Genomic DNA, 27,184 nt, shown 5'->3' with positions numbered 1-27,184 from the left:
CTGAATTGGAACTTTCCTCAAAATTTTCATGAAAACTGATCTCTCTATCATATTACTTTAATTATGAGTTTTTTAACCGATCTAACATTGAAATATGTATGCTTAAAACCTGATTCAGTTTCCATGTGAAATTTCGAAGAAGGAAGCGACGATCTTATTCCATCGACACGACAGATGCATGAATATAGCAATGATTTACGTACTCACCGTATGCAGCCGATTCCAACAATGTTACAGCATATTTGTCACTTATTTTGCGAATAAAGAACACTACTTGCGAAAGGTGGTTACGTCGATTCGGGTGCTACTGATATGCATCTCAGGATCCATCGCGAACACACAAACGATGACAAATTCTACACATATTTTAATGTTCCAATACACAAATCCACAAAGCGTTAACGATTTCGAGTAATTAAGATGAAACTGTACTTACCATATTTAAAATATTGCTCGAGAGACGTAACCACGCGATGAGCAAATCCCGTCACGCCGCCGGTTTGAATGTTGAAGTAGGTTTCGATCGTGCAATCGACTAACCGGAAGTCCGCGCACTTCACGGCGAAGCGTCCGTAAAAATTTAACGATCATTCTCGAAAAGATCGAGGATTTGCGCTGAATTCAATGCACTTGCAGTAAATTATTTTTTTACGAAGAGAAAAGAAATTATCCTGCCCCAAAATCCTTGTTCAGCGTAGCTAAAAACTAGCCTTTTTTTAAGCGTTCAATTTTGAAAACCCACAAACGACTAACGCGCCCTCTGTCGAACTTAAATGAAACTTTATTTTAAGAGAACGCAATCGCTATACAAACTCGTACAATTACGATATCAGTCGTAATTATTTAGTTAAATTACACATAAACTGAATAATTTTGTTCTTGTATAGTTTTACCGGTGAAGCGACTACAAATACAGTGTACAAGATATTGTACTAACGAATATTACTGATACTTGTCACGCAATGACTATGGATTATTATGTATTATTATTATAAAATATATCGTTAGTTTTCAAGCAAACGAAATAAACATGAGAATGTGAAGAGATAAAAAATTGTAACATATTTGTTGATGGCCAATATCAAATATGTATAAAAGTAATAATAATGCAACATTACTAATAAACAAATATTACTAATTTTATTGTAAATTTACTTTCCAATTTATCAAATACGTTTATAATACAATATTTTATTTATACATTGCTCTTATATAAAACACAATGTTCTTTATATAATTCTAATAAATTGTAGACATGTTAACGAATAAAATTTAAAAATATTTTAAAAAATGTGGGAACAGCTGTATATTTATGAAGCACGTGGATATATGTATTGTGTCAATCTCATCGCTGGACGATGTTACGCGAACCCTAATTAAGTAGCGTTTGTCAATAAAATTGTTAAATAAATTGTTAAAGAATGCCGAAACGTCCGTGTCCGTTTGAGGATGATTTATTGCCTCAAATGAAAGTACACGTAGGTCAAAAACAAGTTGACAATGGAGTGAGCAATGAAGAACGAATGAAAATTGTTTATGGTATGAAGGTTATGACACAAGGAAATTCAATGCTTCCATTCTAATTTCTCTTGTTTCCAATTCTTGTAGGAAAAACTCTAAATTTATTAAAAGAAGGTGTCAAAACATTATCACAGAGACTCAACAATTCCACAGAGATAGATTCCATTGATCTACTATCACCACAAGTACTTTCCTCTTGCAAATCCAAACATGAACATAATTCTAAGCAAATGGTATTAAATAGTAAATTACAATTATTAGGAGTAGATAAAGCCATACAGGTAAGTGTTTTTCTTGGTTTCTATTCTAAAACTGTATTTTTACATGAACACTTTATAATGTTATAACATTTTTTTAAATGTTTCTTTTAAGGATATTCAACCAAAATATGATCTGTGTGAATGCAGCAAAGTAATAAATCCAACTACATGTAACAAATGCTCTTATTGTGATCAACTATTATGTAATTCTTGTCTCTTAGAATGTATTAGTTGTTCAGAGTTGTTTTGTCAGAATTGTTCTTTACCTGTGTAAGTTGTTCTTTATCTCTCACTTTATATTTGAAAGACAAGAGTATGATTTTTGTTTATGTATTTTTAGGTATGATCATGAAGAAAAAAGCAAGTGCCTTAATTGTTATAGATGAAACCAACAGTGTTTTATATTATTTTTTATAATCCATATTTATGTTTTTTACTAATACTAATTATATGAAATACCAATTACATGATTTTGTATGAAATGGCAAATTTTTCTTACCCTTCCTACAAAAGACCCTTTTATTTTAAAGGTGTATTAATATGTAATTTCGAATTTGAATATTTTTTATTTTTATACTGAGATAGTAAAACCTCTATAAGTCGTCATTTTCCTTTTCTCGTCATTTTAATAGGATGAAAATGTTAGGGAAAATAAATGAATATCGTTCTTAAAAAAAATTCACTAAATTCACTAAGTGACAAAGCGTTACCACAATTTCAATGATTCGACAATGATATAGAAAAATCACAACTGGTCGAATCAGTGATGCAAAATAGATAGTAATATATTTTTAAATATATTAATTAAATTAAAATAATTTCTAAACCGAATATTTCAATTTTCTAAACGAATGACGAGATAACAGAGGCCTGCTAGCGAGAAACGTACCTATATAGCATCCGTATTACACGTGGGTTATTATTTGAAATTCAGTATGTCAAAAAGTAAGTTGTTTTTTAATAGAAAAATTCTTTGTTTATATAAACAGTATAATACAAAGTAGTAACTAATTAATCTTACAAATCTCTGGTTGATTTCAGATAACAATACAACGAAAAGAGAAAAGGAATCAAAGATATCAGCAAGTACCAATGAAGAAAAGAATGTCAAAATTACATTAGAAGAAAAGAAAAAGGTAAGATATTAATATTATTTATAAATTCTATTATTGACCACAAAACATTGGGATTGAATATAAATCATATACTTACAGAGTATTAAGAAAAAAGGAGGATATAATGTATTACAACATCCTAAAAAGAAAAATGGGAAACAACTAATTAAACAAAAAAATACATCTCAGAAAACTACTAAAAAGTTAAATGTCTCAAATATGCTCTTAAAATGTAACAAAGAATTGTATGATTATCAAATTCAGCAATTGGATCTGATCCTCAAACAGTCTCTAAATTGCCCAACATTAACACAGGATGAATTAAAAATGTTATTTGTGAAATACAAGTCAGATGGACATTATAGAGCTAATACAACTTTGCCACAATTTACAAATTTCTCAGACAACACATGTGATGTGATTAATGAAAACCAGTATTATAATCAAATGCAATATGTACCTACTCATAATACTGACAAAGTACATCCTAAAAACACTACAAATACAATTATAAATCCATACTGCAATACTGATAATGAAATTCAACCTATGAAAGAAAATGTAAGTGTGTGTGAAAGTACACAATCAAATTTAAAATGTCATCTACCACAAAGTATTGAGATTTCTGAAACAAGTAATATGGATAGCTTAACTGAGAATAAGTGTCTTTCTGTTGATTGCAATCCTTTAAACAATAGCAACTGTAACCATATGTTTACAAACCATGATGTACAAATGTATCAAAATAACATTAATGTATTGAATGATATTCAGAATTTTAACCAATTAAAATCAGATTTGAATATTGTCAGTACTGAAAATGTAGCAACAGAACATCATAATTATAAATACACAAAGAAAAATTTACTTTATAATATATTTGATTCAAATTTACAATACGGAAATTTAAATAATAGTGAGATTTCACAGCAAAATGATATATACAGTATATTACAATATAATGACTTGCAGTTGAATTCAGATTTTTGCAATGATATTTGTTTAAATAAATGGAACACGGATGAAAATAATAATCTACTCTACAAAAATGCACAGGTACCGTGCATCCCTCACACTAATGGCTTGAAATCATGCTATAATGTAAATAATTCTATGACTGCCTCTCAAATGTCGTTGATTAAAAATTACATCGAAAATGAGGGTAATATTAATTTGCCCATTCATACAAATACATATCCTTTTACGAGTGGCAAAAAGGACTTGATACACGAATTTAATGAAACTATCAATACTCAACAGGATTTTAATCCTTATTTCGCAAATTCAGATACAATATCTGATGATCTAACAGAATCAAATACACTTGCTTTGTCTTGTCCTAATATTGTTAAACAGTTATCTTCTTAAAGTTTTATAAGGATATAAAAAAACTACTGAATTAACTAAAATAAAATATACATATGTACACATATAAATTATTAACTACATATTAGTATAGTTAATATACATTCGTAAATTAAGTACATTGTACACAATGGGCATAAGTATATACAAAACTTTAATGCCTTTCTCAGGTAGTCCAAAAATATTTTAAATACATATACCTTTAAATACAAAAGAAATGTAATATTATAATATATGCTGTATTCTATACAATCTTTTCCTATTTATAAATATCTCAATCTGCATTTTAATGAAAAAATATATTTTACGAACATTTATAACTATATAAACTAATTTGACACAATCTATTAGGCAATGTATACTGTATGTAAGAGTTTTAGTTAGTTAAGCCGTGAATATTTGTTACGTATTTATAACAAACAATATATGTTTGATTTTTAAAGGTTGAAAATATTGTTAAGTTATTTATGCATAACTAAACCAAAGTATGGTCCCAAGAAACATTTTATCTATCACTCGTTGTAATACTTATTATTTATATATAGTACTGTATTGTCATTTTTTAATAGAATACTCATTATTGTTATAATATGAAATGGTTTAAATATAAAACATAAAATAAAAGAAAATTATTAGTTTCATTTTAGTTAATAAAAGGACGTAAACATTTATAATACTATTAATAAGCCTTAAAAAAAGAAGAAGAATTAAGATACGAATGTGCAAAACACTATTGTCATCCTTCATATTTTTCTTGATTAAAAATTTAACTCCTGATAGATGATCATGGTAAAAAGTTTGTAAACGTTGATCTTATGTCAAGTCATTATATCATTAACAGAGAATGTACATGGATAAATTAAATATTTAAAAAAAAAACATTCTTACGTGTCAACACGGCGTTATATTTGTATCGCTCTTTACGTTTTTTCGATAACCAGAGAAATCTGTTACCAAGTCAATTTCATCTATGTCTTCACCAAGAAGCCGACCTTCTAAATCGTCTTTAGATTTTCTGAATAATCTGTAATTGGATTTAATTATAAACAATAATTATTTAACTAGGTAACGGGGTATTAAAACATAAATAAATGCATTAGTACTTATATTACCTTACTTCAGGCTTAAAGATGATTTGTACACAATTTATGAGAGTATATACAATATATATGTTACACATTCCTTACTTTTTAACAAATAATATACATATAATGTACAAGTTAGTCACAACATACTTTATACATCTTATTTTATAGTTTATACTACCTGCAGTAAGCAGATTAATGCAAATATATTGCGAAATTAACCCGAGAATAAAGATGCTGTAATCACACACCATTTCTGCCTTAACCAAAAGAAATTTTTTGATGCAGTGCCTTGTCAGATGTAGCCGCAATATTTTGAATCTTCAAAAAGCTAACACACATAGACATTTTATAGAAAATAAATCTCGCAGAAGCATGCAAAAGAATATGTAAATCACGAACTGAAAGAATAAGCAAATTCCTCGGATTAGGTAAATTATTTAGCAAATAACTTATCAATTTAAAAAATATGATTATTTGTATACAATTTTTGTACAATATAATACATTATTACAGAATAAAATAAAACCGGTATATATCGTTAATTAACAATGACCAATTCTACTTATTGTTAAATTATTGTTTACATTTGGTATAGTATTTACAATTCACGATGAAGATTTAAGGATACTTTTATATCAATTATTTTCGTAAATTATTTAAAATTATTAAACAATCATAAATTATACAACGATTATATTTTCTCTTATAAAAGTTCTTTTTTTTCAGTCTTATATTGTTTTAACCGTATTTAATTAAAACGTAGTTTTATTTATTTAAAAACACTATGACATTTCACAAAAGTGAATGATATACGGAGTGTAGTAATTACAAATTTTATACACTAAAATAGTTTGTTATAAAATCATTTTTAAATTCACAGCCTGTTTTTACTTGTAATGAAAAAATACTATATATTACAATTAAATTAGTAAGTTTATTATGATGTTCATTTAATGTTCTGTTAGTATGACACAATATTGATAAAATAATTGATAAATAGCAAGCGCACAAGATCAAACCTAACACCTTGATATTAGTATGTTAAAATCAAAAAAGTAAGATCGCTTTCCAATATTAAAATCACGTTACTGTAATTCCATCAAGCAGTAGGATTATTATAGTTACGCATGAATTTTGTAAGCATAGGTGTCTGATCATACCTGGACAACGTCGACGTTGATCTGTGCATAATCGGCATTACCGAATCGTCTAAACCACGGTGAAGAGATATCGTGTCCAGATCTACCATTCTTGCTGTCGAATGAGCGCGCATCGCTGCTAAATATTCTGGGGTCTCCAAAGTTGCCTTTGTTGGTTTACGATAACTACAAAATATCGTAATTCACGTTCTTTGTTCTTCCTGCTTGTCCGCAGTGACGCATTCGCAAGAATTGTTCATCATTCGATACTTACAATTTGAGTAACAAGGAACTTCCAACCACGGATACAGAACTTAGTGCCATCGCCGCAGATGACATCCAGGGTTGTAAAAAGAATCCAAAAGAACTAAAAATTCCAGCAGCAATAGGAATACCCAACAGATTATAAATACTAGCAAATAAAAAGTTCAATCTAATTCGACGAACTGTTTTCCTCGACAAATCCAGGCACGCAATGACATCTAAAAGATCATTCTAAAAACAATTGTTATTATTATGCGTTTATTATTTGATGCGATGTATGTGAACTCTTCTCTAATTACTTGGAAATATTTTTAGCTTACTCGCATAAGAACTACATCGGCAGCTTCCACAGCAACATCCGTACCAGAAGATATCGCAATACCAACATCTGCTTGAGCAAGAGCGGGGCTATCATTTACACCATCTCCTACCATCGCGACTCTGTAGCCTTGATCTTGTAGGCGCTGAATTTTTGCAACTTTGTGCGAAGGTAACACTTCGGCAAATACTCTAGTAATACCAACCTACGCAATTAATAAATATCGCATAAAGCAACAATAAATTTTATATAATAAATAAATTGAAGAGAAAAAGGTGTAGTTTACTTGTCTAGCAATAGAGGCGGCAGTCTTTCTATTATCTCCTGTTAAGAGGATAACTTCTAAACCCATCTTCTTCAAAGTATAAATTGCCAGATGAGCCTCTGGCTTGACTGTGTCTGCAACGCTGATCATTGCCACTAATACATTGTTTACTGCTGCTAAAACTGCAGTATGACCTAAATCTTCTTCACTCGTCATCTTCGACTCTACCTCTGAAGGTATATTAACCGCATTTCGTCGCATCCATTCCCTGTTACCGATACAAATTTCGTACACATCGTCAGAATGAATTTGATCACCATGGGAATCTGGATTCAGCAATAATTCCAAATCTATGTTCTGTCTTTCTTGACTTGAACTGGCAATCGATATAATGTCGATAGACACGTCGTTTAAGGTGAACGTTCCGGAAGACGATCTTTTCACTTGATTCACATAGTTGATAATCTTTTCCGACTTTAAAGCGGTGCTCAGAGGCGTCGAAATGTGAGATACTTTACATTTGAGTCCACAGCCAGCGACTACTTGAATGTTTGTACATTGTCCGGTCGCTTCGGAACCAATTGTTTCTCTTACGAACTTGACAATTGCTTCGAGAAAATAAAGATCATTAAAATATACTCTTGGCATAGAAATGTTTGGAAACTTACCTGATGCAATTGGATGTTCGCTGTTCGTTTCAGCCGTACAAACGATAACTAAAAATTTCGCTAATGAACAAATCTTTTCACTCGCGAAGAGGCTAATTTTTGTTACCATCGGCACACCGTGCGTGACGGTACCAGTTTTATCGAATACGACACATTTAACTTTATGCGCGTTCTCCAAGGGTTCAGCACCCTTTATTAAAATACCATTCAGCGCCCCGACACCGGTACCGACCATCACAGCTGTTGGCGTGGCTAATCCTAACGCGCACGGGCACGCGATCGCTAACACGGAAAGTGCGCTTCGAAAAGCGTACTGAAATATTATCTCTTCCCTGTTCATACCGTGTGTATTGATTTGATCATTGTGCGAAATCGGTAACTTGTTTATATTTATATATCCCACTACGATCCAGATAAATAATGTCACTATAGACACAGCTATGACAAGAGGGATGAAATAACCGGCTATTTTATCAGCTAAATGTTGTATAGGTGCTTTGTTCGTTTGCGCCTCTTCCACTAATCGCACTATTTGTGCTAACGTCGTATGTTCTCCTGTGTGTGTGGCAGTAATTAATAACGGGCCATTCTGATTTATCGAACCACCAATCACAACTGACCCTTTCTTTTTCGGCACTGGCATACTTTCTCCGGTTATCAGGCTCTCGTCGCAGGTAGACTGTCCTGAGAGAACTCTACCGTCAACGGGAACTTTGGCACCTGGTACTACCTTCAACACGTCACCTCGTTGCACCAAATCTATGCTGATTAAACGTTCAGATAATATTTCATTGTTAGGACCTAGAGTAACTAAAACAGCATCCGTTGCCTTTAACGACAACAACTTTGACAGAGCCTCCGATGTTTTGCCCTGAAAAATAAAAGTGCTGTTTTATGATTTCATCGATCATTTTAAAAAATCAGCGAAGAGTTAAAGAAAGCTTCGAACCTTTGCAACGTGCTCCAACCATCTTCCTAAACTAATAAATACTAACAACATAGGAGGAGTATCAAAAAATGTTTGAGGACTAACGCGTTCCTGCATTATCATAGCTGCTGTAAGTACGGCAACCGAATACAAATAAGATATCGTGGTGGTCATTGAAATTAAAACATCCATGTTGGTTGTGCCATGTTTCAAAGCCTTGTACGCTTGAACGTAAAAATGCCAGCCACCAAAAAACTGTAAATATTACTTGTTCAAATAAGTGATCAGATCTCTAATATTCATATGAAAAAGTATCTGCAATTACCTGCACCGGCGTAGAAAATATAAAAAGAATTAAGTTTTCCCAAGAAAGACCAGGTACTATACAGCACATATCTTCGTGCGTCTTCTCGCCAACAGACATAACTACCATAAAATAAGTCATAGCTAGCATACATGGTATGCCAAAGATTAAAGACACTAAAAATGCTGCTCGCCATTTATTTATCTCTTCCCTGAAAGAATAATAGAATAAACAGTTTCCAATTTATGTACGAAGTATCTTCCTGATCATCGAATAGCTATTTTTATACTTACTTTTGATCCAAATAGTCCCTATTTTCCTTATCTTTATTACTAAACAGTGTCGCGGTAAAACCCAATTTGTTAATACATTCGATAATGTCCCTAATACCAATTTTCTCTACGTCGTACTTAAATTTACCACGCTGAGTTGCCAGAGCAACCGCAGCTGTGAGAACACCTGGTAATTTCTTCACCGTTGATTCTATTTTGTTCACGCAAGACGCGCATGTCATACCCATAATCTAAGAGATCAGTATTAAAGATTACAGATTGCATGAGATTCGTCTGACCTGATAAAAATTTATAATTCATTAACGGCCTTACTTTCAATTCGATCTCTCCCTCTCCAGTCCCCGGTTCCTCGATCAAGGTGGTTGGAAAGCCCAGTTCGGATATGCTGGCAGCAATATCAATCGCCCTTATTTTACTCGGATCAAACGTGACTTCCGCTTTACCTGCCATCAATGCTACTAAGATACTGTGCACGCCATACAACTTTTTACAGTGCTTCTCTATGGCAGCGACACAGGAAGCGCAAGTCATGCCCTTTGGAATATAAATCAGTAGGTAAGATCAAGATAATAATTATTATTACCGTAACTATGTAAAAAATATTTACCGTTATATGTAAGAAGCATTTAGTTAATTGACTCTGAGCTTTCAGGTCACCTCCGCCATTTATCTGAAGCGAGATATCACCATTTTCTACATTATTATTTTTCAATGGCACCTCCGTGGTGGCCTCAAGACTCTTGCCATTTATTTCTTTAACGAAAGCAGTAAAACCCATCTCCTCAATGTATTTTGCTATCTGTTCAGCCGTAACATCGTTGTTACTGTAGGAAACTTTAGCTTCTTTGTTTTCCAAGCTGACATTCACCTCTTTTATCCCAGATTTTTCCGACAGAACACCTGCGTAGGAAGGAAATGATTATTTTCAACCGAGAACATTTAAGAAGATGGAAACCTTGTCACTTACAAGGATACCATACCTGTGATGCTTTTGACACAAGACATACAAGTCATTCCATCAACGTGTATGCTACAAGAACTAACGCTGGGCTGCAAGGAACTATTCTCATCGCCACCCAAAGAAGCCGTGAATCCCATATCTTCTATGGCTTCAATCAATTGGTTGACCGTAATTTCCTCTGTTTTATACTCGATGTAAGCAGCCTTTTCTTCCAGGACTACCTTGATTTTTGCAATCCCTGGACGACCTCCGATGGTTCCCTCTATGTTCTTCACGCAGCTCTGACATCTCATACCTTCGATATTAATCTTCACCGGGGTGGTATTCGAAGAATCCTTCATCTCTTGCGTTCGGAGAACGTAAGGAGCGGTGTCCTCGCAATCTGCATCCTCCTCGCCATCCCTGAATAACAACGCGTCATACATTAAGAATTTAATTTTATAACCCTTTTTTTAAATATTTTTATTATTAAAGATTTCATCATCCATAAGTGGCCGAGTGGATTCCGGGATGCATTGACCGCCACCCAACCACCCCGGAAGTTGGGGGTGGTTTTTAATTTTTAATTAGTTATATCTCGAGGATGGATCCTTGGGGTAGAAAAATGGTAAAAGATTTTTTCATTTCTTTTAGCACAAAGAATTGAATTTTCGTGTTGTACAATATTGTTGTTGAAATCTTTCTAATTAACCCTAATCGAGGAAACGCAATTGCTTATAATTACGTCGGTTCTTCCTTGAGCGAAACATTTAATCGCTGTTAACGAATGGCATAATTGTGAGTTATCGAGACGGATTTAAAAGCAGCGATAGGAGAACCGCAAAGCTTTACTTATTTTCTGTTTCGCCTTATCTCAAGAGGAACTAAATTTCTCGTTTTATGTAACTCGAGTTACCGATCGTTAATTGCGCTTACCAAACGATCGAAATGACTAGAATTTTTCTTATTAATAATTATTGAAAAACAATCGTTCGAAAGATTTAGATATCTCACAGTTCATGATAGAAACAATGATCGCTGGATGTAATCTTACCAGAGCACATTTATCACCCCGTGTTCTTCCTCGATCAAAGGCCGTTTATCATCGTCCATCGTTCTAACTAATTACGAGAAACTTTCTAATTAGAAACCGTAATAGTGTGTTTCATAGGATGGATCACACGCAATATTGCACAATGAATCGTACCGATTCCTGTATCGGTTCGATGGATTTTATTCGTCATGCAACGATCAATTATTTCTAACGTTCATAGACGCTGATAAGCGTTGTCGCGTTTAACCCTTTGCACTCTGATTGCCAACCTGGTTGATCTCAACTTTGCAAATTTTCTACTTGAAACTATGATTATATAACAATCTCTTAATTCTACTTAGAATATATCGATAAAATTTGATCTATTAACATTGATATTTCCCTGTATAAGGTGTTGAGAAGAAAAATGCATGAATATTATTTGATTTATTCGGATACTTTGCTCGAAAAGTTTTCAATATTGAAACTATTCAGGGTAGTGGTTCTGTTTAATCGATTTGCAAAGGATCACTGGACGTTCACTCGAATCGTATAAATTTTCGGAAGGATCGTCAGTGTTCTCTGCTCGAGAATGTGGATTCTCGAATACGCGTAGAAATTCCAATTACGTTTCTCGTAACTGGGAAAAAATTGCTCGCGATGAGTGGGGCGATCGTATACGAAACACACGATCACGACTCGAATTGATATCACCGAACGTACGACTGATAACTGGCGTAATCGTGGCGCGGTACGCAGGCCAGCTTGATTCCGGGATTTTGCTCACGGCACTCATACGTCCACTTGCACACGACCTTTTAGTTTTCATCGACCACCGATCTCAACGCGATCGAGTTCTCCTCGTCGTTATCGTAATCGATGGACACCCGAAACTATCTTGTTTACATACACGATTATACAGTTTGAATTTTCAATTGGACATCGAAGATTCTTAACTCGTACGTTTCGATCCAGTACGTGGATTAAAAGAGAAGAGAGTAGAAAGGAAAACGGTCGTCACACTTTCTGATTACGATACTTTCCTCGATTTCGACCGCTGCAAAATCAACAGAAAATAAAATTTAAAAAAAAAAAAAAAAAGACTCATATTTTAACTACCCTTCGCTATTTTTTTCACGATTTCAACAAATTGTAATTTTTTAAAACAGCAAAAGCATATATCTTAGAAAATTAATTTTTATAGCTTCTCGAGAAACCTCAAGTCATTTGGTCCAATTTTAAACGAGGTATTCTGTTTTAAATTTGGCATACAGAAAAAATATACTAACCCTATGAGTTTCGTATTCTCATCCCTGGAGGAGGATTCCTGATAAACATTAGGCTTACGCCGCGCAGATGTTGGTCGGTGTACGAAAGGGAGGGTAAACTTAATTTTCAATCGATTCATTGTTCAATTCACAGGTTGCATGATTTTTGACACTGATTTCTTTCGTCGCACAATAGCCGGAATTTGTAAAGAGTTACGACCGGACGGAACTACCTTCCGTTATCGAGTCCTCGACATAAACGTACCGATAATTAGTTCGCTTTGACGACTCTTTTATACAAAGCAGCCGAAGAAAACAAGCAACGGTGTTTATTTTGCTGTTCATTATCTGTTCAAACGTCCAAGTAATGTAGAAGCGACAACTGTATGTACACGAGCTCTAAACGATGTTCTCTTCAACATTGTCATTACAAATATTTACTTTCTACATCCGAAAAAAAAATCTATATATTGTAAATTGCACAAGAAGAGTGCAATTTACTTAATTAGTTATACAAGCTTCAATGTTAATTTTATAAATTATATTTGAGGTACTTTTTTTTGTCATTATCACGTATGGAATCAGCGAGTTAGTGGCTATCAGTCTGGCCCAATTCCTAACCATGGACATGCTGTACTAGTGCGAATTTTAATAAATAATAAATAAATATATGCGAAGGGGCCCTTTTTCGGATTACGCCTCGGACCCCCGAAATCTCAGGCCCGGCCCTGATTACACGATATAACTGATAATTATTCTTAGTTCTTTGACGAGGTGTAGTCCTTGTCAATGAGATATTCGTTATATTAAGAAAACAGTACTTATCATGCTTCCCGCTTTATCTGTTTCCATTCGAAACCTGAAATGCACCTCGCGGACACATTTTGATTTATCTCGAAATACGTGTACTTTCCATAATCTTTTTATCTCTTAACCGGTCACTATCGGAAATAAACAATATTATAATTAAATTGCAAGCAACTAAGAACCTGTTGAATCTGCATAAAGATATGACGCAAATCTTCTCTTTTTTTAACGCTAAACAAATTACAGAACTGCGGCCAACCGCAAATCTTAATCTCGTTTCCTTGTCCTTTGCAAAATCACTTTCCTTTGAAACGAATTCGTATGACAAAATTCTGACGAATGAACTGATGGAAGGAAATCGAAAGAGCAAAATTAGGAAAAATTAATTAAGAACGTAGCACTTTGGATACGAGATTAGAATGGCACGGAAACGCATGCTTCAATGGAACTAGATACATGTTGCTGAGAACAGTTCAGATACCGCGTGAGCAAAAGAGAAAGGCGTGTTCCAGTTTATATCGACAAAGTTTTTGGAGTGTACCATTTCTTCGTGTCCCCAGCCGCGTCGAATTAGAAATGATTTATCAATTTTTCCTTATTCATAGCCTTGCAGGAAGAATAGACTTCGAACAAAGGAAGAAATAAACGAATGGTCATTTGACCGACGCACGACCCCGTCACATTCGCTTTGTAAGGAATTATCAACAAAGGAACGATAAAAGAGAGGATTGACTCACCGTTCAATTCTATTAGAATACGTAACTTGCTATCATTTGAAGACACCATATAATTTCACCGATAATATAAAGCTTGCTTAGAATAAAATAAAGCTTCTCCTTTTTACAGCTAATCCGAATAATAAATGTATTTAGATGATTTACAATGGCGATCGGTAATACAATTAACTTACCAGAAATTCTTAGAAGAAGCCAGGAATTTGTACTTATAGGTACTAAAAATTTTCGACATTTCAACGAGGTAGAATCGTACTTTCTACGTTCAACAACTTTGCACTCGCATTGTACAAATAAAATGTTTCACACTAACGTTATTAACAACAATGATCGTTAAAAATTAAATTTACACTGCGAAGAAGAGGTAGAGCATTTGTTGCACGCCTTTAACAGATAGAGCGATCAATAGATGACGATCGAGTTTCGATAAACGATCTATCCTATGCTTTGATTAGAAACTATCACCATTGCGTGTCATCGTATTCGTCGAAACGTGATCGCTCAATAGCATTCTTCTATTCTTCTCTTTTTATCATCAGAGAGTAATTTGTAAAACAATTCTCTAGTAACTTGTGCTTTCAATGTGATCAAATTACACTTGTATTATAATCTTCTTAAATATTACACATGAAAGCATTTACACTTAATTTTATTTTTTACAATGTTCTTAGGGTCAAGCACTCTTTTCTACTGGGTTTAAGTATGTTGGAACTGATATTAAGTAGTAAGTAATAGCAGTAAAAAAATATGCTCAACCTTGGAAATATGTAAATAGTTAAATGATAATAATGCAAGTGACAAATAGTAACTTGCACTCCATTTTCCATTTCCAGATAGCTACCAAATGTATGCCTTATTACATTAAGGTAGATGAACAAATATGATTATTTATTACTTACTCTTTTTTTGTAGATACCAATTCTACTTCTACCGATTTTCCTTGATCACTTTGTCCTGTAAAAAAATGATCAAATATAATTTACTTCATTTAACATAAATATTCCTTACAGTGAAATCTTAATAAAATATTATACAAAGAACTGTAGATTACCTATGTCAATTTTCTCAGCTTGATGATTATCTTTTGCCAATTTCTTTCCGCTGACCACCTCCATCTCAGCTGTAAAATATCAGAATAATAATTAAATCGCTGATACAATAAAATAAAAAATAAGAATACAGACAATGTCTGTTGATTCATCCATGAATCTGTCAAAGGATGAATTGAAATCTATGAGTGAATAAAGAAGAACTAACGTGTAATTTTAAGCATTAAATGAGTATAATTTATAATACATAAAGAAAAAAGTATATACCAGTGGATTTCACAATGGATCAGAACTGAATTGAATATTTTCATTAACATAAAAGATGTAACTTGTATTTCGGTCTATTCACTACTTTACGAATACTATGCACCACCGTAATGGCACACATCACTGGTAAAACTTTTTCGTTTACTATTCTCAACTATAAACATACACTCACTTTCAATTAGTCAATCAAAAAATATGCGTAAACATGTGGTTAGGTTAAAAAAAATTCTTCTGTTTCATACAGAACACCGCGGGCTGAATGTTCTTAAACGTCATTACAGTGATAATGCATTTAAAGTACAATGATAATGTACTTTATTTAGGTAACTTTATCACGATTCAAATAACAGTTTGTAAGTGAATAAAAACTATGTAAATGCCAGTGCAAACAGCACAAAGACAATGGTTTTCTGTTCGCACTGTGGCACCAAAGTGGTGCTTCACCAAGCTACTACCTACTACCATCACTGAAATTATTAAAGGTTTGGTTAGTTTCAGGTACATGCCAAATGAAATTGAAACCTGCGACCAAAAAACCAGAGAAATTTTATTTCTGTACTTCGGAATATTAAGTCATATTTAAACATGATTTAAGAAAGCTGAAATATAAAATGAGATTTCGCATATGCTAATGTAACTTTTCATACAATAAAATATTTGAAATGACATCTACTCTCAACAGCTGTTACCTTGTCAAAGCTCAACAAATAACATGATCGACATAGACAATTAAAAAATATATATAGTACCAGATGTTCACACGTTGCATTTTAAAGAAATGTTGTTCGTTGAATTTTTATTAATTTAAGTCAGATTATATAGGAGCCGGTACACACTTGTGAATCACAATCACATGAGTCACTTTCAAAGTGTGGTTATATTTATTAACCAATAAATGATAATCATAAAGAAATCACGGTGAAAAACACTGCAGAATAATATTAAAAAGACATCTGTTAAAGTAATGTGTTAGGCATGAATTTTTATTTTCTTATGTAAGATTTGGATTTGCATTAGAACCTTATCTTATCAAATTTTTTGGCCATGCGTTGTCATGTTGTATACATTTAACATTTTATTTCTTTAGGATGCGCATAGCGATGTCGTTAAACACGTTGATAGTAGTTATTGTTTGTAAACTACTATGCCTGCTTCTTCTTTTATCGATTTTTTTAATAATATGGAGAAAAAAATATTTCAAAAAGCGGGCAGAGAGATCACAAAAAGAAACAGTTGTAGGTTTTTTTCATCCATATTGTAATTCTGGTGGTGGTGGTGAAAGAGTACTTTGGGCTGCAGTGAGTGCTATACAAGCTAGGTACAAAAGCTTTTAAGTTAATTGATTAATAAATATCATAATTTTCATTAATGTAAATTCTCTTTTAGGTATTCCAATGTACACATAGTGATTTATACTGGAGATCTTGATGCTCATCCAGAACAAATTCTCAGTAAAACAGAAAAAGTATTTAACTATAAGATTGAACGCAAAATTGAGTTTGTATACTTACATAGACGAAAATGGGTGGAAGCTTCAATGTACCCCTATTTTACACTCTTGGGACAAAGTTTAGGATCAGTTTGGTTAGCCATTGAAGCTTTAAACAGCTATGTTCCAGGTGAACGTGTTTTTTATAACTTTAGTACCTTTGTCACGTATTAAACATCATATACCATTATAAAATGTTTATGAAATATAATTTCAGATATTTACATTGATACCATGGGTTATGCATTTACATATCCATTATTTAGATACATTGGTGGATGTAGAATAGCAACCTATACTCATTACCCAACAGTTTCAACTGATATGTTAAAACATGTTTATAGAAGAGTGATTTCGCATACTAATAACAGAGTTGTAGCTAGAAATCCATTTTTATCAGCTGCCAAACTGCTGTATTACAAATTATTTGGATATGTATGTAAATTTTAAAATAATTACATTATAAAATTATAATTTATAACAATAATTTCAGATATATGGTTGGGTTGGCAGTAGAGCTGAAATTATAATGGTTAATTCCACATGGACTGAAGAACACATTAACAGAATTTGGAAATGTCCATTAAAAACTCATAAAATTTATCCGCCGTGTGATGTGAAACATTTAACGTCGCTACCTCTTCTCAGTGATGATGAAAAATGTAATAGTATTCGTATAGTTTCAGTTGCACAATTCAGGCCAGAAAAAAATCATCCATTAATGTTAAGAGCCATGTATGAACTTAGATCGATCGTTAAAGAAGATGTTTGGGAGAAGGTAAATTTAGTATGACTTAGTAACAAATAGTGAGGAAAGGTAATTTTACGCTAATATTACGTAATTTTTTCAGATTCGACTAATTCTTATTGGTTCCTGTCGAAATTTTGAAGATGAAGCTCGCATGAAAGACATGCAAGATTTATCGAAACACTTTGCATTAGAAGAAAACGTGGAATTTAAATTAAACGTACCGTATTCAGAGCTTACCTCCGAACTTCAGAGAGCAACAATCGGTTTACATACAATGTGGAATGAACACTTTGGGATTAGCATTGTTGAATGTATGGCAGCTGGATTAATAATGGTAGCTCATGCATCAGGTGGTCCAAAGTAAGGTTCTACTAAAACTATGGAATTAATACAATATATAGTTATGATACAAAGATAAAACTTTAATGACAATTTAAAATATTTATAGAGCTGATATAATAGTAACTCAACCTGGATCTCAGAATGGTTTCTTAGCCTCGGAAGCGGAAGAATATGCAAAAATAATAGCACATATTATTAATATGAATCCAGAAGAGAGGACTGCAATTAGGATGGTTGCCAGGTATGTAAATACAATATGCACACCGATTTGTAAAATTGTTTCTGAACAAAGTTACTAAATATTAACAATATTTCAGAGCGTCTGTAAATCGATTTTCCGATGAAGTATTTGAAAGAGAATTTTTGAGAACAATAGAACCATTCTTCAGGCAAAAACAGGAATAACTTCTAAAAAATTTGTTAATAAATGAATACGCCCTTCACATTCTAATAGCATTTATTACGCTATAAAACGTACAAACGTAATTGTTTACCTTATATATATTTGTTTTTATATCCACAGCCTTCGCATTCTAAAGCATAAGAGACGTTATCTTCATCTTCATTTTCGCGTAAGTTAAAGCGAAGGTTGAAATGCTTTAACATTAGTTCGGCTACTTTTATGGCAGTTTCAGTGTGACAAGTAAGTTTCTTGCTTCCAAGATTAATTTTAGAAACACCTTCGGCTAGCGCCATTAAAATTATTAACTAAAAAAAGATAAACAATTATGCTATCGCATTACTTTAAAAATTATTCGTAATTAGTTTTCGGAAATATACCTGATCTTGAGCATGATCATCAACACAAGATCCTGCTAAAATTGTATCCAAAATTTCTTTAGCTGATTGTGTACCTGGTGGAATTTGTTCCTGACGCCCAGACCCCAATCCGGAACCACCAAAAATACATCCACTAGATGTTGTACATACCACACTAATAGCATTTATATTTGATTATTAGTTTTAACATATAAAACAAAATTGTTTATATCGCAGTTCACCAGAGCCCATAACTTCGGAAAGACCAGTTTTCGTTCTTCGCGCATCTCCAGTGCGCATCATCGCCCTGATTGGCGATACTCTCAAACGAAGTGGAAAGCGATTAGCAGAGAGCTCGCTGCGTTCCCCCACCATCTTCCAACCTGCGCGTCGCAGTTATGGACTCTGGTGAACTGCGGTAAACATACTTAGATATCTTACTTGATACCAGATCCATTTCCCACAGCTATTGATCTATCTTCTTTATAAGTTTCAATATGTATTGGTGGTAAGGGAATATTATGTTTATTTAAACCTTCAGTTAAAAGTGATTTGGCATCATTTGCCATTTTATAAGCTTCCTGGGAAAGCAGGAAACATTATGACTTCAAAAATTCAATTTTTAACACTGCAATTGTGTTACAGAAAGGAACAACAGACATACTTTAATAGGAACAACACCAGCAACATATGCCCATCCTGCTACCTCGCTAGGAACCCCTGGATCAGTTAAAGTAATAGCCTTCAATGATTGCACTGGTTTTATGTATAAATGTACCTCTCCACCTCCCTTTGGATAATAACCCCTCCATTGATTATTAAAAAATTAATATTTTCTAAATACTATGAATAATCTCCATATAATTTGTACATATTAAACATACCTTGTTACAACATTGAAATCAAAATCAGCTCCAAATTTATTAAGTAATGGTCTCAACACTTCTCCAAGGTATTCTATATGGGGTCCCATAGGGACATTTGTGCCACCTTTAAGAATTAGTGTAATAGGCTGAGGGAAAAAGAGAGCACAAGGCAAAGCTACTTGAGCTAACAAACAAATGCAACCAGCGGTTCCTGTATCTACTAAAAATTTGTTTCTTGTATCTCCATTTAATTCATTAGGTTTAAATTTCAAAGCAGTTGATCCTATATGATCTCCTTGGACTTCAGCATTGCACATATTCTTTAGTAGTTGTACTCCTGTAATAACATTCAGTTAAAAAAAAAATTTGATAATAAATGTAAATTTATGAAAATATACCTTTTAAATGCTGTGCAGCAAGGCCAGGTTTGGGACGACCCGCTCGTATGTTATTAATTTCAACTGGGATTTTATATAAAGCACTCAAACAAAGTGCTATTCTTAACACTTGACCACCCTATTTTCATGAAAAATATTAGATTTTAACAGTAAAATACTTTAATGTTGAAATTGAAGCTTATCGATTTTATAACCAAACTCATTTGATACAACGAATATTTGTAAAATACTTACACCTTCCCCTAAGCTTCCATCAATTTCTATTGAAGACATTGTGCGAATGACACAATTTCGTGTATGAGATATACGTGTTATCTTGTAGAATATCAGTTTTCTTATAAAGTTTAAACGACACTGAAATATATTTAGTAGCTATCACAGTAATATTTTCTTTGCTGATTTATGCTACTTGTTAAATTAATATATTTGTATATTTATACATTTGAACGTTCTCAGTGATACTTCGTTTAATACATTGCAGTGGTCATGCGCAAATTCAATTCTTTATAGTTTACTATCAGACGGCAGGTAACCTGTTTGCATTTGTGGTTAAAAAGTGATAAATATTTCAGTTTATTAGTTTACGATTAAACTGTGTGTTAATTGTTTTTCAGTATTTTTATGGAGATAGAGATAAGAGCCTGTTATTTCGTGCAATTACAATTGTCGGTGTAACATTACTTGTCATGTCTGACAAAGGAGGAAACGAATCTGTCACTACCAATGAAATTGTTGACAAGTCTGAAGAAACGGGAGAAAATTTAACAAACGAAGAAGCACCCACGAGTCTCGAGACTATTCCTTCTGAAACACCTTTAGTTCGAAATGGAACTCAGACTGCTTCCAAAGACAAAACGAAAAGTAATAAACACGCCATAATAGGATAAAAATAAAGTGATGGTATTATGTATAGAAGTAAATTTATTAGCATTCCGTCGATTTTTCAGTCGATATTTTATTAAAAGCAACCGCTAATGCTCCGATAATGAAACAGAAGAGATGGACTGTCAGTCAAGATCAGTGTATCGGTAAAATTTCTGATTTCGTGAGAAGATACCTGAAACTAGATTCTAACGAAAAATTGGTAAGCGATAAAAAAGGATTGTGTTCATTTCTTTGATGCGTAAATATTTTATTTTTTTACTTTTCCTCGCTAGTTTCTTTATGTAAATCAAACATTTGCACCTGCGCCGGATCAAGTGGTGAAAAATTTATACAACTGTTATGGAGCAGACGGAAAACTAATACTTCACTATTGTAAAAGTCAAGCGTGGGGTTAAATGCTTCTTGAAGGTATATCAACATTGTCTTGTTTGGACCTGTATCGTTAAATGAATAATTAAATGTTTCGTATCGTATATTTTCTCTATATATTAATAAATTCATTGTAAGTATTTTGATGGTTGTTATTTTAATTGTAAAATCGTCACAGACCGCGCTCGTTCATCGAACAAAGCAGAACAAAGTAGCGAAGTTACAAGTTTCGTCGCTTGTTGGCGCCACGAGGTACTTTGAGAAGGATGTAGGGATACAAGATAATTTATAATCTCCAAGTAAGCACAAGTAAGTACTTATGTATGCATACATACCGTGTATACCTTGATGTTCATAGGTGAACGTTTAATGAAACGTTGACAAGGTATTCCTATATCGAAAGCTTATACTGTATTCACAGTATTTCCAGAGCGCCGTTATCGAGGTCAAAGACTTGAACCCGTAGTTTTCGAGTATGCAGTGTAAGATTTTTCGGGGTTGCGATGAAAGTGTTGTCGTTAATCCAGGTTGACGGAGACGATATACTCTTTCGTACGCTTTTAGAAATTGCATTTTGTTCGCTTCTGTAACATCAATAAAAATCGATAAACTTTTCCATCCATCTTTCGTTTACTCGTATTCTACAATACAGGTAGGAAGATTGATTTATCTTAAAAGGTCGATGCAAATATTAAACTATAAGGCAGTTGCTAAATAATAGATTTATTTTCTCATCCAATAACGGTACTTTTGTTTACAAAAGAAAGGGATAAAGGCGGACGAGGGAAAGGGCTGGTAAATAAACTTATATATCTGATAGAAATTGGCAGCGCCAAGTTAATTAAATATCTAAATGTTGTAAACTAAAGTAACGCGTACGTTTCGTCGCTTCAATCTCGCATACACAATTTCCATCTTTGGAGATTTACGTAAATGACGGACGAATGAAAATCACGAAAAACCCGTGATCCATGGAGAATGTAATGTTATTATGTTACGTGTAAATATCTCATGTCACAGAATGCATGCGCGAATACGCCATTACTTATAGATACATATACATATACGTATATGTATATATACCTACAATCTATATCTATATCTATATTTATATCGATATAATCTCGGCTTTGCCCTTTGTACGTCATAATACATGAAAAAAAGCGAGTAAACGAAATCGATGCGGTCGCGTGATGCGTGGTGGGTGGTTCGTGATTGGTGGTGCGTTGTGCATGGTCAACGAGTTCGTTGTAATGCTAGATGACCGTAGATCGTTTATTTTCTCTGACTCGGAAGGTATTGATCGGTGATCATTTTGGCATGACAATTTTTCGTTTTATACGTTCGATCGAAAAACAAAGATTTGTACGACATTACCAATAGATACGATCAACGCGTTATCGACGAATAGTATCACGGTCGAAGAATTTCAACGAATTAAAAATACATAATAATAGCGTGAACCGTCTAATTGCCGGCGGATAATTAAAATCGAACTGACCAAATATCAGAGATAGAGGAAGCATTAAACGAGAGAGAGAAAAATAGTACGCGTAATTCGGACGCGCTCAAACGATACATACGAATTTCGAAGCGTGTTTCGTGCTTGCTGACGTACAGCGTATACAGGGAACAAAGCGGAGCAAAGTTCAGAGAAACAAAACAGTGGCGCCGAGTCGGTTTGAAACGAGCTGCCGAGTCAAGTTGCGTCTCGTTCGGTTATTTAGTGAACTTTAACGATGCCACCGGCCCCGTAGGCTCCAGCGAGCAGAGCCTGCGTACCGTACAGAGATCCTTGTCTCAGTCCAAGTCCCAAACCGAGTCCAACCAGTCCCGCGTTACCGGCCACCAAATTAGCCGTCGTCAGGGCTTGACCAGTCAGCAGCGGTTGTCTCAATAAAGCTTGTCCACCTAACAGCGTAGCCTGCGGAACGAACGCGTTTGTTTCAACGTTTACGTATCGAATCGGTGGACGGATAGAGGTGGAGAACGAACCTGAGGGCGGACAGCGACTGTGGCACCAGGAGAGGCCGCAGCGATAACCGATTGGCGTCCGAGTACAGGGGATGCAACGACAGGACGCACTGCTGCGGCGGTTGCGACTGGTGCCGCGGCAACGGCTGTCTTTACCGTGATGCTAGGGTCCTTTTGTACGATCGCGTTGAAACCGTTGATGGGATCGGCAGCGTAAGAAACCACGCGACGGGAACCATCGGGCTCGATTAAACTGTAACTACCCTGTACCACGTCCCCGTTACGAGTTTCCTCCTGCGCCTTGTTATCACCTGTAGAAAAATATTATTTTTATAACAACCGATTTTCTTTCGGCAAGCAATCAAATACGTACCGGTAAGACCGTCGGCAACGCTGTAGCTGAAACTGTACTGGGGATTTGGGTCGAAATTTTCGGTTCGGACGACCGCAGCCTGTGGAAGTGCTGCCACGGTTGCTGCGCCGGGAGCAATTAGTCCCGCGCTTGACCCAATTATTCCTGCACGGGCGACAGTTAGGAAAGCGACCAAAACACCGATAATCTGTGGAAATGAAACGAGATTAATGGCGAAAACGGTTTAATCGGATGTTTTGCTATAACGTTAAACAAAAAGGTAACGATCAGAATGGAAGCGTAGAGTGTAATTACTTTGCAATCCATTGTGATGATTAAGTGAATACCGTTCCGATGGTTTTTCTCCAACAACTGCGTACCGTAGCATTTCGGTAGCGTGGATTTTATACCAATTGCCATCGGTTGACCCCACCCTCGACTATTCTTCGGTGACACCTTCCACCCCACCGCATCTCGTATCAACCTAATGTTGTAATGTTCTCGTTCTTCGTGTATCTGATATCATCTATGCATCTCTATATGCACAGACTACGCTTGTTTCTCTGTTAGACGAAGGTGTAAGAAAATTCCATTTCAAAATGCTTTTTGAAAATCAATATTGAGAGTGGATATGGGTAGAGAAATGAAAATAACGCACAAGAGATACAAACGATCGATTATATTTAATAAAACTAGAAAAATATAAAATTGTAAAATTTCTCGGTGGTAAATTTGACAATCGATTATAGGGTTAACAGCAACCTTGAGACGGTTAAAAATGAAGAGGGTATCCTGTGATATACGTAATATCGAATTCTGTTGTCCCAATTATGGTAAAATTGTGAAACTGTGGATAGAGAAATCTAATACACGTCGGGACACCGTGCAAGCGCAAGATCGCAAGTTAGCTGATACTAAGGTGAACTAATATGTATAATTGGTATCATTGCGACATTGAGTAACGAAATCTTAACGTCAATGGAGATATCCTGCATTTCGTCCATGTGGGTCACGTAACTCTAGGAGTATCTCAAGGAATCGCGTGATACCGAGCTGTCCGTTTGCGTAACTTTATTGTATCCTACCATCGATCTAATCTAGCGCAGGTGAACAGACTGTCGGATGTGTGCGTACGTGTAATCGTGTATAATACGGGAAATTGAACGATTGCAAATAACGCGTTCTGTCGAGCCCTGTAAACTATACGACACCAGCTTACACGAGTGGCAGTAGGGATTTTCTGTCAGCTGGATATAAAGAGCGAGCATCGGTTGCTTCGAGTATCGTAGGCTGTTGGGTTGCCGGTTGTAAAGTAACATCGCGAATCCTGTAATAACGGACCTCGTAAACGAGTACTATACCCGTGAATCTTTCAACTGGCAGAGTCTTTTATTCGATACCAGTTATTCTAGCTTCCATCGTTACGCGCCTCTCAATTATTCCACTCGATTCAAATCGAATCCGATTTACTTCGATTTATTCGATCACCTCGACCAGGTAGTACGTACGTAACGCTGAGTCGATTAAACGTACGGTATAGATACAGGACGTAATTAGATAATCCGTCAAATCAATTCTAGCGGCGAGTGGTCGGTCAGGGTGTTCGATCGGTCTTGCCGATACGCTTCGATTTCGGAAACGAGCAGACGTAGGAGAACGCGTGAGATATCGTCCCCGGCGGCAAAATGGCGCATAGCATGAGAATCGGTTGGATCATTCGTAGAAATTTCAATACCCATAGATCGGTGAACGCAGCGGCTAACGCGCTGGTGATCCAAGGCGCGTCCATCAATAGATACAGTTTCAAGAAAAGAAAATATCGCGTTTTCACCGTATTGGTTTTGAAGCTGCTACTCTCGGTCGCGAGCTTCGTTGACTTTTGTATAAGTATCATTTTGTACGACGTGTAACAAAAAAGTACGGTGTTCGACAGACAAGCTATAACGGGCAAGGTCGTCACGTAAAGAATAACAGCCAAATTCGCGCCCTCGAATTGACTGAAATTCGGTCTGGCTGGGGAGGATATCGGTAGTAACGGGGTGAGTTCCACGATTCCAACTATAACAGTCGGTAATAACGAACCGCCCCACGCCCAACCGGCGTACGTAACAAATTTTTCCTTCTCCTCTTCCTGGTCCGCGCTGTTCGACGATGCCCAACGAAATCTCGTGATAACCAACGTCATGTCTATACAAATAACCAGCAGCCAGAAAGTCGAGGAAATCGTAAGAAACATTATTAACAATCCCAGAATCGAGTAAACGTTTGAATGAATCGACACGTGACATAAGATGCAAGCTCCGATACCGATCAAAATTGCGTTCAAAATGAGCTGCGACACGTTGTACCACAATACGGCTTTGTGATAAGCTCGAGTGCTTTTTCTCAGCACGGCTAGATAGATCGACACGACGATCGCATACGGAAAGATGTAAATGATGTTTGCGAACACAACCATATTGGCACCCCAGAAATTTAACGAGCTAAACACACTCTCGCAATGCAACGCATCTTCGTTCTCCTCACTTTTATTACTGTTCCCAGCGAACGTGCAGTTCGCCTGTTCATCTTCGCTGCCATTCTTCTTCCGGTCCTTCCAAATTCGAATAGTCTGACCGTCGGAGATGCAGGTTTTGAAACATCTACGTCTTGGATTCGCTTTCTCGTCGAGATTTATGTATTCCTGCTCGTTCACCGTTCGTTTCGGCTCGACTTCCAATTCGAAAAGACCTGAAACGTATTCGTGATTATTTAGATTAGCCATCGGATGCTCGCAGAGGATTTCAACGGGCACGAGCTGCATTATAATTTATAATATCGTACTCACTTTCGGAGCAAACCGAACAGCATAGAGTGTCGAATGCGTTACCCAGAGAATGGTACGATACCACGGTCAATGTATCGTTCAGTGTCTCGAGGTCGCATCGATTTTCACGGTCATCGATGACGTCGATGTCGTGGATGCAACATTTTTGTAGAAATTCTTCGCTCGATTCGGTCCCGTTGTACGCACAATGCACCAGTGTACGAGTAGTATAAAGTAATAGTATCAGGACACTTTCCGTAAACATACGGGTATAATCGAACACGAAGAACGATGAAATATACCTCGCGGACGTACGATTTTCGTGAAATTTTCTTTCTTAAATTCGTGAAATTTCATACATTTCTTTCCCCGTCTCGATTTTCTATCGAAGACACTGCGGCTAAATGCGCACTAACCACTGTCATTTTCCTCCTTATTATTTTCCTTCCTTTGGATTTTTTCACGACAATGTTGTCTGTCGTTTCCTCCTTCTTCGCGAATGTCCTCCCTCCCACTTGTTATCTTCCGACTTACTCATTTTTCCCTTTCTTCTGTTCTTGTATCAC

The 27,184-nt window shown here is 35.1% G+C and overlaps 8 protein-coding genes across 16 annotated transcripts in view; 4 read left to right on the top strand and 4 right to left on the bottom strand.

Moving 5' to 3' along the window:
• ATP7 (copper-transporting ATPase 1) overlaps nt 1–16,517 on the bottom strand; it is a 47,738-nt gene extending 31,221 nt beyond the window's left edge. Inside the window, exons 1-16 of one of the 7 annotated variants that reach the window (XR_013063478.1) lie at nt 15,800–16,083; nt 15,363–15,431; nt 15,211–15,265; nt 10,510–10,892; nt 10,137–10,429; nt 9,842–10,063; nt 9,530–9,759; nt 9,258–9,447; nt 8,954–9,187; nt 8,005–8,875; nt 7,358–7,944; nt 7,073–7,276; nt 6,763–6,983; nt 6,510–6,674; nt 437–5,285; nt 208–356 (exon numbers count right to left, since the gene is read on the bottom strand). Coding sequence is in view for 6 of the 7 variants with exons in the window: in XM_034331104.2 (XP_034186995.2) it covers nt 5,153–5,285; nt 6,510–6,674; nt 6,763–6,983; nt 7,073–7,276; nt 7,358–7,944; nt 8,005–8,875; nt 8,954–9,187; nt 9,258–9,447; nt 9,530–9,759; nt 9,842–10,063; nt 10,137–10,429; nt 10,510–10,892; nt 12,792–12,910 (3,852 nt within the window). In the remaining variant the exon portion in view is untranslated. The other 6 variants (XM_034331102.2, XM_034331103.2, XM_034331106.2 and 3 more) reach the window with 6 other exon arrangements.
• Nucleotides 1,399–2,252, top strand: LOC117607448 (apoptosis regulatory protein Siva). The gene is made up of 4 exons (XM_034331154.2): nt 1,399–1,539; nt 1,609–1,802; nt 1,894–2,051; nt 2,122–2,252. Exons 1-4 carry the CDS (start codon nt 1,422–1,424, stop codon nt 2,165–2,167), a joined length of 516 nt encoding a protein of 171 aa, XP_034187045.1. The 5' UTR covers nt 1,399–1,421; the 3' UTR covers nt 2,168–2,252.
• On the top strand, nt 2,592–4,264 carry LOC117607440 (uncharacterized). The gene is made up of 3 exons (XM_034331138.2): nt 2,592–2,726; nt 2,823–2,917; nt 2,996–4,264. The coding sequence occupies exons 1-3, from the start codon at nt 2,717–2,719 to the stop codon at nt 4,262–4,264; spliced, it is 1,374 nt and encodes a 457-aa protein (XP_034187029.2). The 5' UTR covers nt 2,592–2,716.
• Nucleotides 16,449–18,664, top strand: Alg11 (ALG11 alpha-1,2-mannosyltransferase). 2 transcript variants are annotated; one of them, XM_034331131.2, is made up of 8 exons: nt 16,449–16,588; nt 16,715–16,945; nt 17,014–17,246; nt 17,334–17,551; nt 17,610–17,894; nt 17,968–18,227; nt 18,316–18,450; nt 18,527–18,664. In XM_034331131.2, the coding sequence occupies exons 2-8, from the start codon at nt 16,716–16,718 to the stop codon at nt 18,612–18,614; spliced, it is 1,449 nt and encodes a 482-aa protein (XP_034187022.1). In that variant the 5' UTR covers nt 16,449–16,588; nt 16,715; the 3' UTR covers nt 18,615–18,664. The 2 variants fall into 2 exon arrangements, with proteins under 2 accessions (XP_034187022.1, XP_034187021.1); XM_034331130.2 differs by having other exon boundaries at nt 16,481–16,622.
• On the bottom strand, nt 18,269–20,600 carry Rtca (RNA 3'-terminal phosphate cyclase). 2 transcript variants are annotated; one of them, XM_034331142.2, is made up of 8 exons: nt 20,467–20,600; nt 20,233–20,350; nt 19,853–20,171; nt 19,633–19,774; nt 19,410–19,549; nt 18,990–19,143; nt 18,704–18,917; nt 18,269–18,617 (listed from the first exon to the last, which is right to left on the bottom strand). In XM_034331142.2, exons 1-7 carry the CDS (start codon nt 20,503–20,505, stop codon nt 18,705–18,707), a joined length of 1,125 nt encoding a protein of 374 aa, XP_034187033.2. In that variant the 5' UTR covers nt 20,506–20,600; the 3' UTR covers nt 18,269–18,617; nt 18,704. The 2 variants fall into 2 exon arrangements, with proteins under 2 accessions (XP_034187033.2, XP_034187032.2); XM_034331141.2 differs by having other exon boundaries at nt 18,269–18,917.
• Atg12 (Autophagy-related 12) lies at nt 20,206–21,525 on the top strand. Its single transcript, XM_034331150.2, has 4 exons — nt 20,206–20,277; nt 20,847–21,093; nt 21,180–21,316; nt 21,390–21,525. Exons 1-4 carry the CDS (start codon nt 20,221–20,223, stop codon nt 21,510–21,512), a joined length of 564 nt encoding a protein of 187 aa, XP_034187041.1. The 5' UTR covers nt 20,206–20,220; the 3' UTR covers nt 21,513–21,525.
• A 683-nt stretch (nt 21,526–22,208) lies between these two features.
• CPR5 (cuticular protein 5) lies at nt 22,209–26,465 on the bottom strand. The gene is made up of 5 exons (XM_034331149.2): nt 26,339–26,465; nt 24,128–24,375; nt 23,834–24,020; nt 23,482–23,771; nt 22,209–23,410 (listed from the first exon to the last, which is right to left on the bottom strand). Exons 2-5 carry the CDS (start codon nt 24,230–24,232, stop codon nt 23,210–23,212), a joined length of 783 nt encoding a protein of 260 aa, XP_034187040.1. The 5' UTR covers nt 24,233–24,375; nt 26,339–26,465; the 3' UTR covers nt 22,209–23,209.
• On the bottom strand, nt 24,463–27,137 carry LOC117607439 (uncharacterized). Its single transcript, XM_034331137.2, has 2 exons — nt 26,640–27,137; nt 24,463–26,542 (listed from the first exon to the last, which is right to left on the bottom strand). The coding sequence occupies exons 1-2, from the start codon at nt 26,881–26,883 to the stop codon at nt 25,407–25,409; spliced, it is 1,380 nt and encodes a 459-aa protein (XP_034187028.2). The 5' UTR covers nt 26,884–27,137; the 3' UTR covers nt 24,463–25,406.
• Nucleotides 27,138–27,184: the final 47 nt, after the last annotated feature.

The sequence above is a fragment of the Osmia lignaria genome, chromosome 14 (genome assembly GCF_051020975.1).
Source record: "Osmia lignaria lignaria isolate PbOS001 chromosome 14, iyOsmLign1, whole genome shotgun sequence".
Taxonomy (NCBI): Eukaryota; Metazoa; Arthropoda; class Insecta; order Hymenoptera; family Megachilidae; genus Osmia; species Osmia lignaria.
This window is presented reverse-complemented; position numbering and strand designations above follow the sequence as displayed.

Excerpts from the sequence above, each read along its gene's own strand:
- Atg12 (XM_034331150.2), top strand. The coding sequence starts at position 20,221 with ATGAAAATATACCTTTTAAATGCTGTGCAGCAAGGCCAGGTTTGGGAC. Across the intron at positions 21,094-21,179 it reads TTCCAAAGACAAAACGAAAA|TCGATATTTTATTAAAAGCA; the intron begins GTAATAAACACG and ends TCGATTTTTCAG. Across the intron at positions 21,317-21,389 it reads TAGATTCTAACGAAAAATTG|TTTCTTTATGTAAATCAAAC; the intron begins GTAAGCGATAAA and ends TTTCCTCGCTAG.
- LOC117607439 (XM_034331137.2), bottom strand. The coding sequence starts at position 26,883 with ATGTTTACGGAAAGTGTCCTGATACTATTACTTTATACTACTCGTACA. Across the intron at positions 26,543-26,639 it reads CTGTTCGGTTTGCTCCGAAA|GTCTTTTCGAATTGGAAGTC; the intron begins GTGAGTACGATA and ends AATACGTTTCAG.
- Rtca (XM_034331141.2), bottom strand. The coding sequence starts at position 20,505 with ATGTCTTCAATAGAAATTGATGGAAGCTTAGGGGAAGGT. Across the intron at positions 20,351-20,466 it reads ATGGAAGCTTAGGGGAAGGT|GGTGGTCAAGTGTTAAGAAT; the intron begins GTAAGTATTTTA and ends TCATGAAAATAG. Across the intron at positions 19,550-19,632 it reads CTGGTGTTGTTCCTATTAAA|GAAGCTTATAAAATGGCAAA; the intron begins GTATGTCTGTTG and ends CTGCTTTCCCAG.
- Alg11 (XM_034331130.2), top strand. The coding sequence starts at position 16,603 with ATGAATTTTTATTTTCTTAT. Across the intron at positions 16,623-16,714 it reads ATGAATTTTTATTTTCTTAT|GATGCGCATAGCGATGTCGT; the intron begins GTAAGATTTGGA and ends TTATTTCTTTAG. Across the intron at positions 16,946-17,013 it reads GTGAGTGCTATACAAGCTAG|GTATTCCAATGTACACATAG; the intron begins GTACAAAAGCTT and ends ATTCTCTTTTAG.
- CPR5 (XM_034331149.2), bottom strand. The coding sequence starts at position 24,232 with ATGGCAATTGGTATAAAATCCACGCTACCGAAATGCTACGGTACGCAG. Across the intron at positions 24,021-24,127 it reads TCATCACAATGGATTGCAAA|ATTATCGGTGTTTTGGTCGC; the intron begins GTAATTACACTC and ends TCATTTCCACAG. Across the intron at positions 23,772-23,833 it reads CGTTGCCGACGGTCTTACCG|GTGATAACAAGGCGCAGGAG; the intron begins GTACGTATTTGA and ends ATTTTTCTACAG.
- LOC117607448 (XM_034331154.2), top strand. The coding sequence starts at position 1,422 with ATGCCGAAACGTCCGTGTCCGTTTGAGGATGATTTATTGCCTCAAATG. Across the intron at positions 1,540-1,608 it reads ACGAATGAAAATTGTTTATG|GAAAAACTCTAAATTTATTA; the intron begins GTATGAAGGTTA and ends CAATTCTTGTAG. Across the intron at positions 2,052-2,121 it reads CAGAATTGTTCTTTACCTGT|GTATGATCATGAAGAAAAAA; the intron begins GTAAGTTGTTCT and ends ATGTATTTTTAG.
- LOC117607440 (XM_034331138.2), top strand. Across the intron at positions 2,918-2,995 it reads CATTAGAAGAAAAGAAAAAG|AGTATTAAGAAAAAAGGAGG; the intron begins GTAAGATATTAA and ends ATATACTTACAG.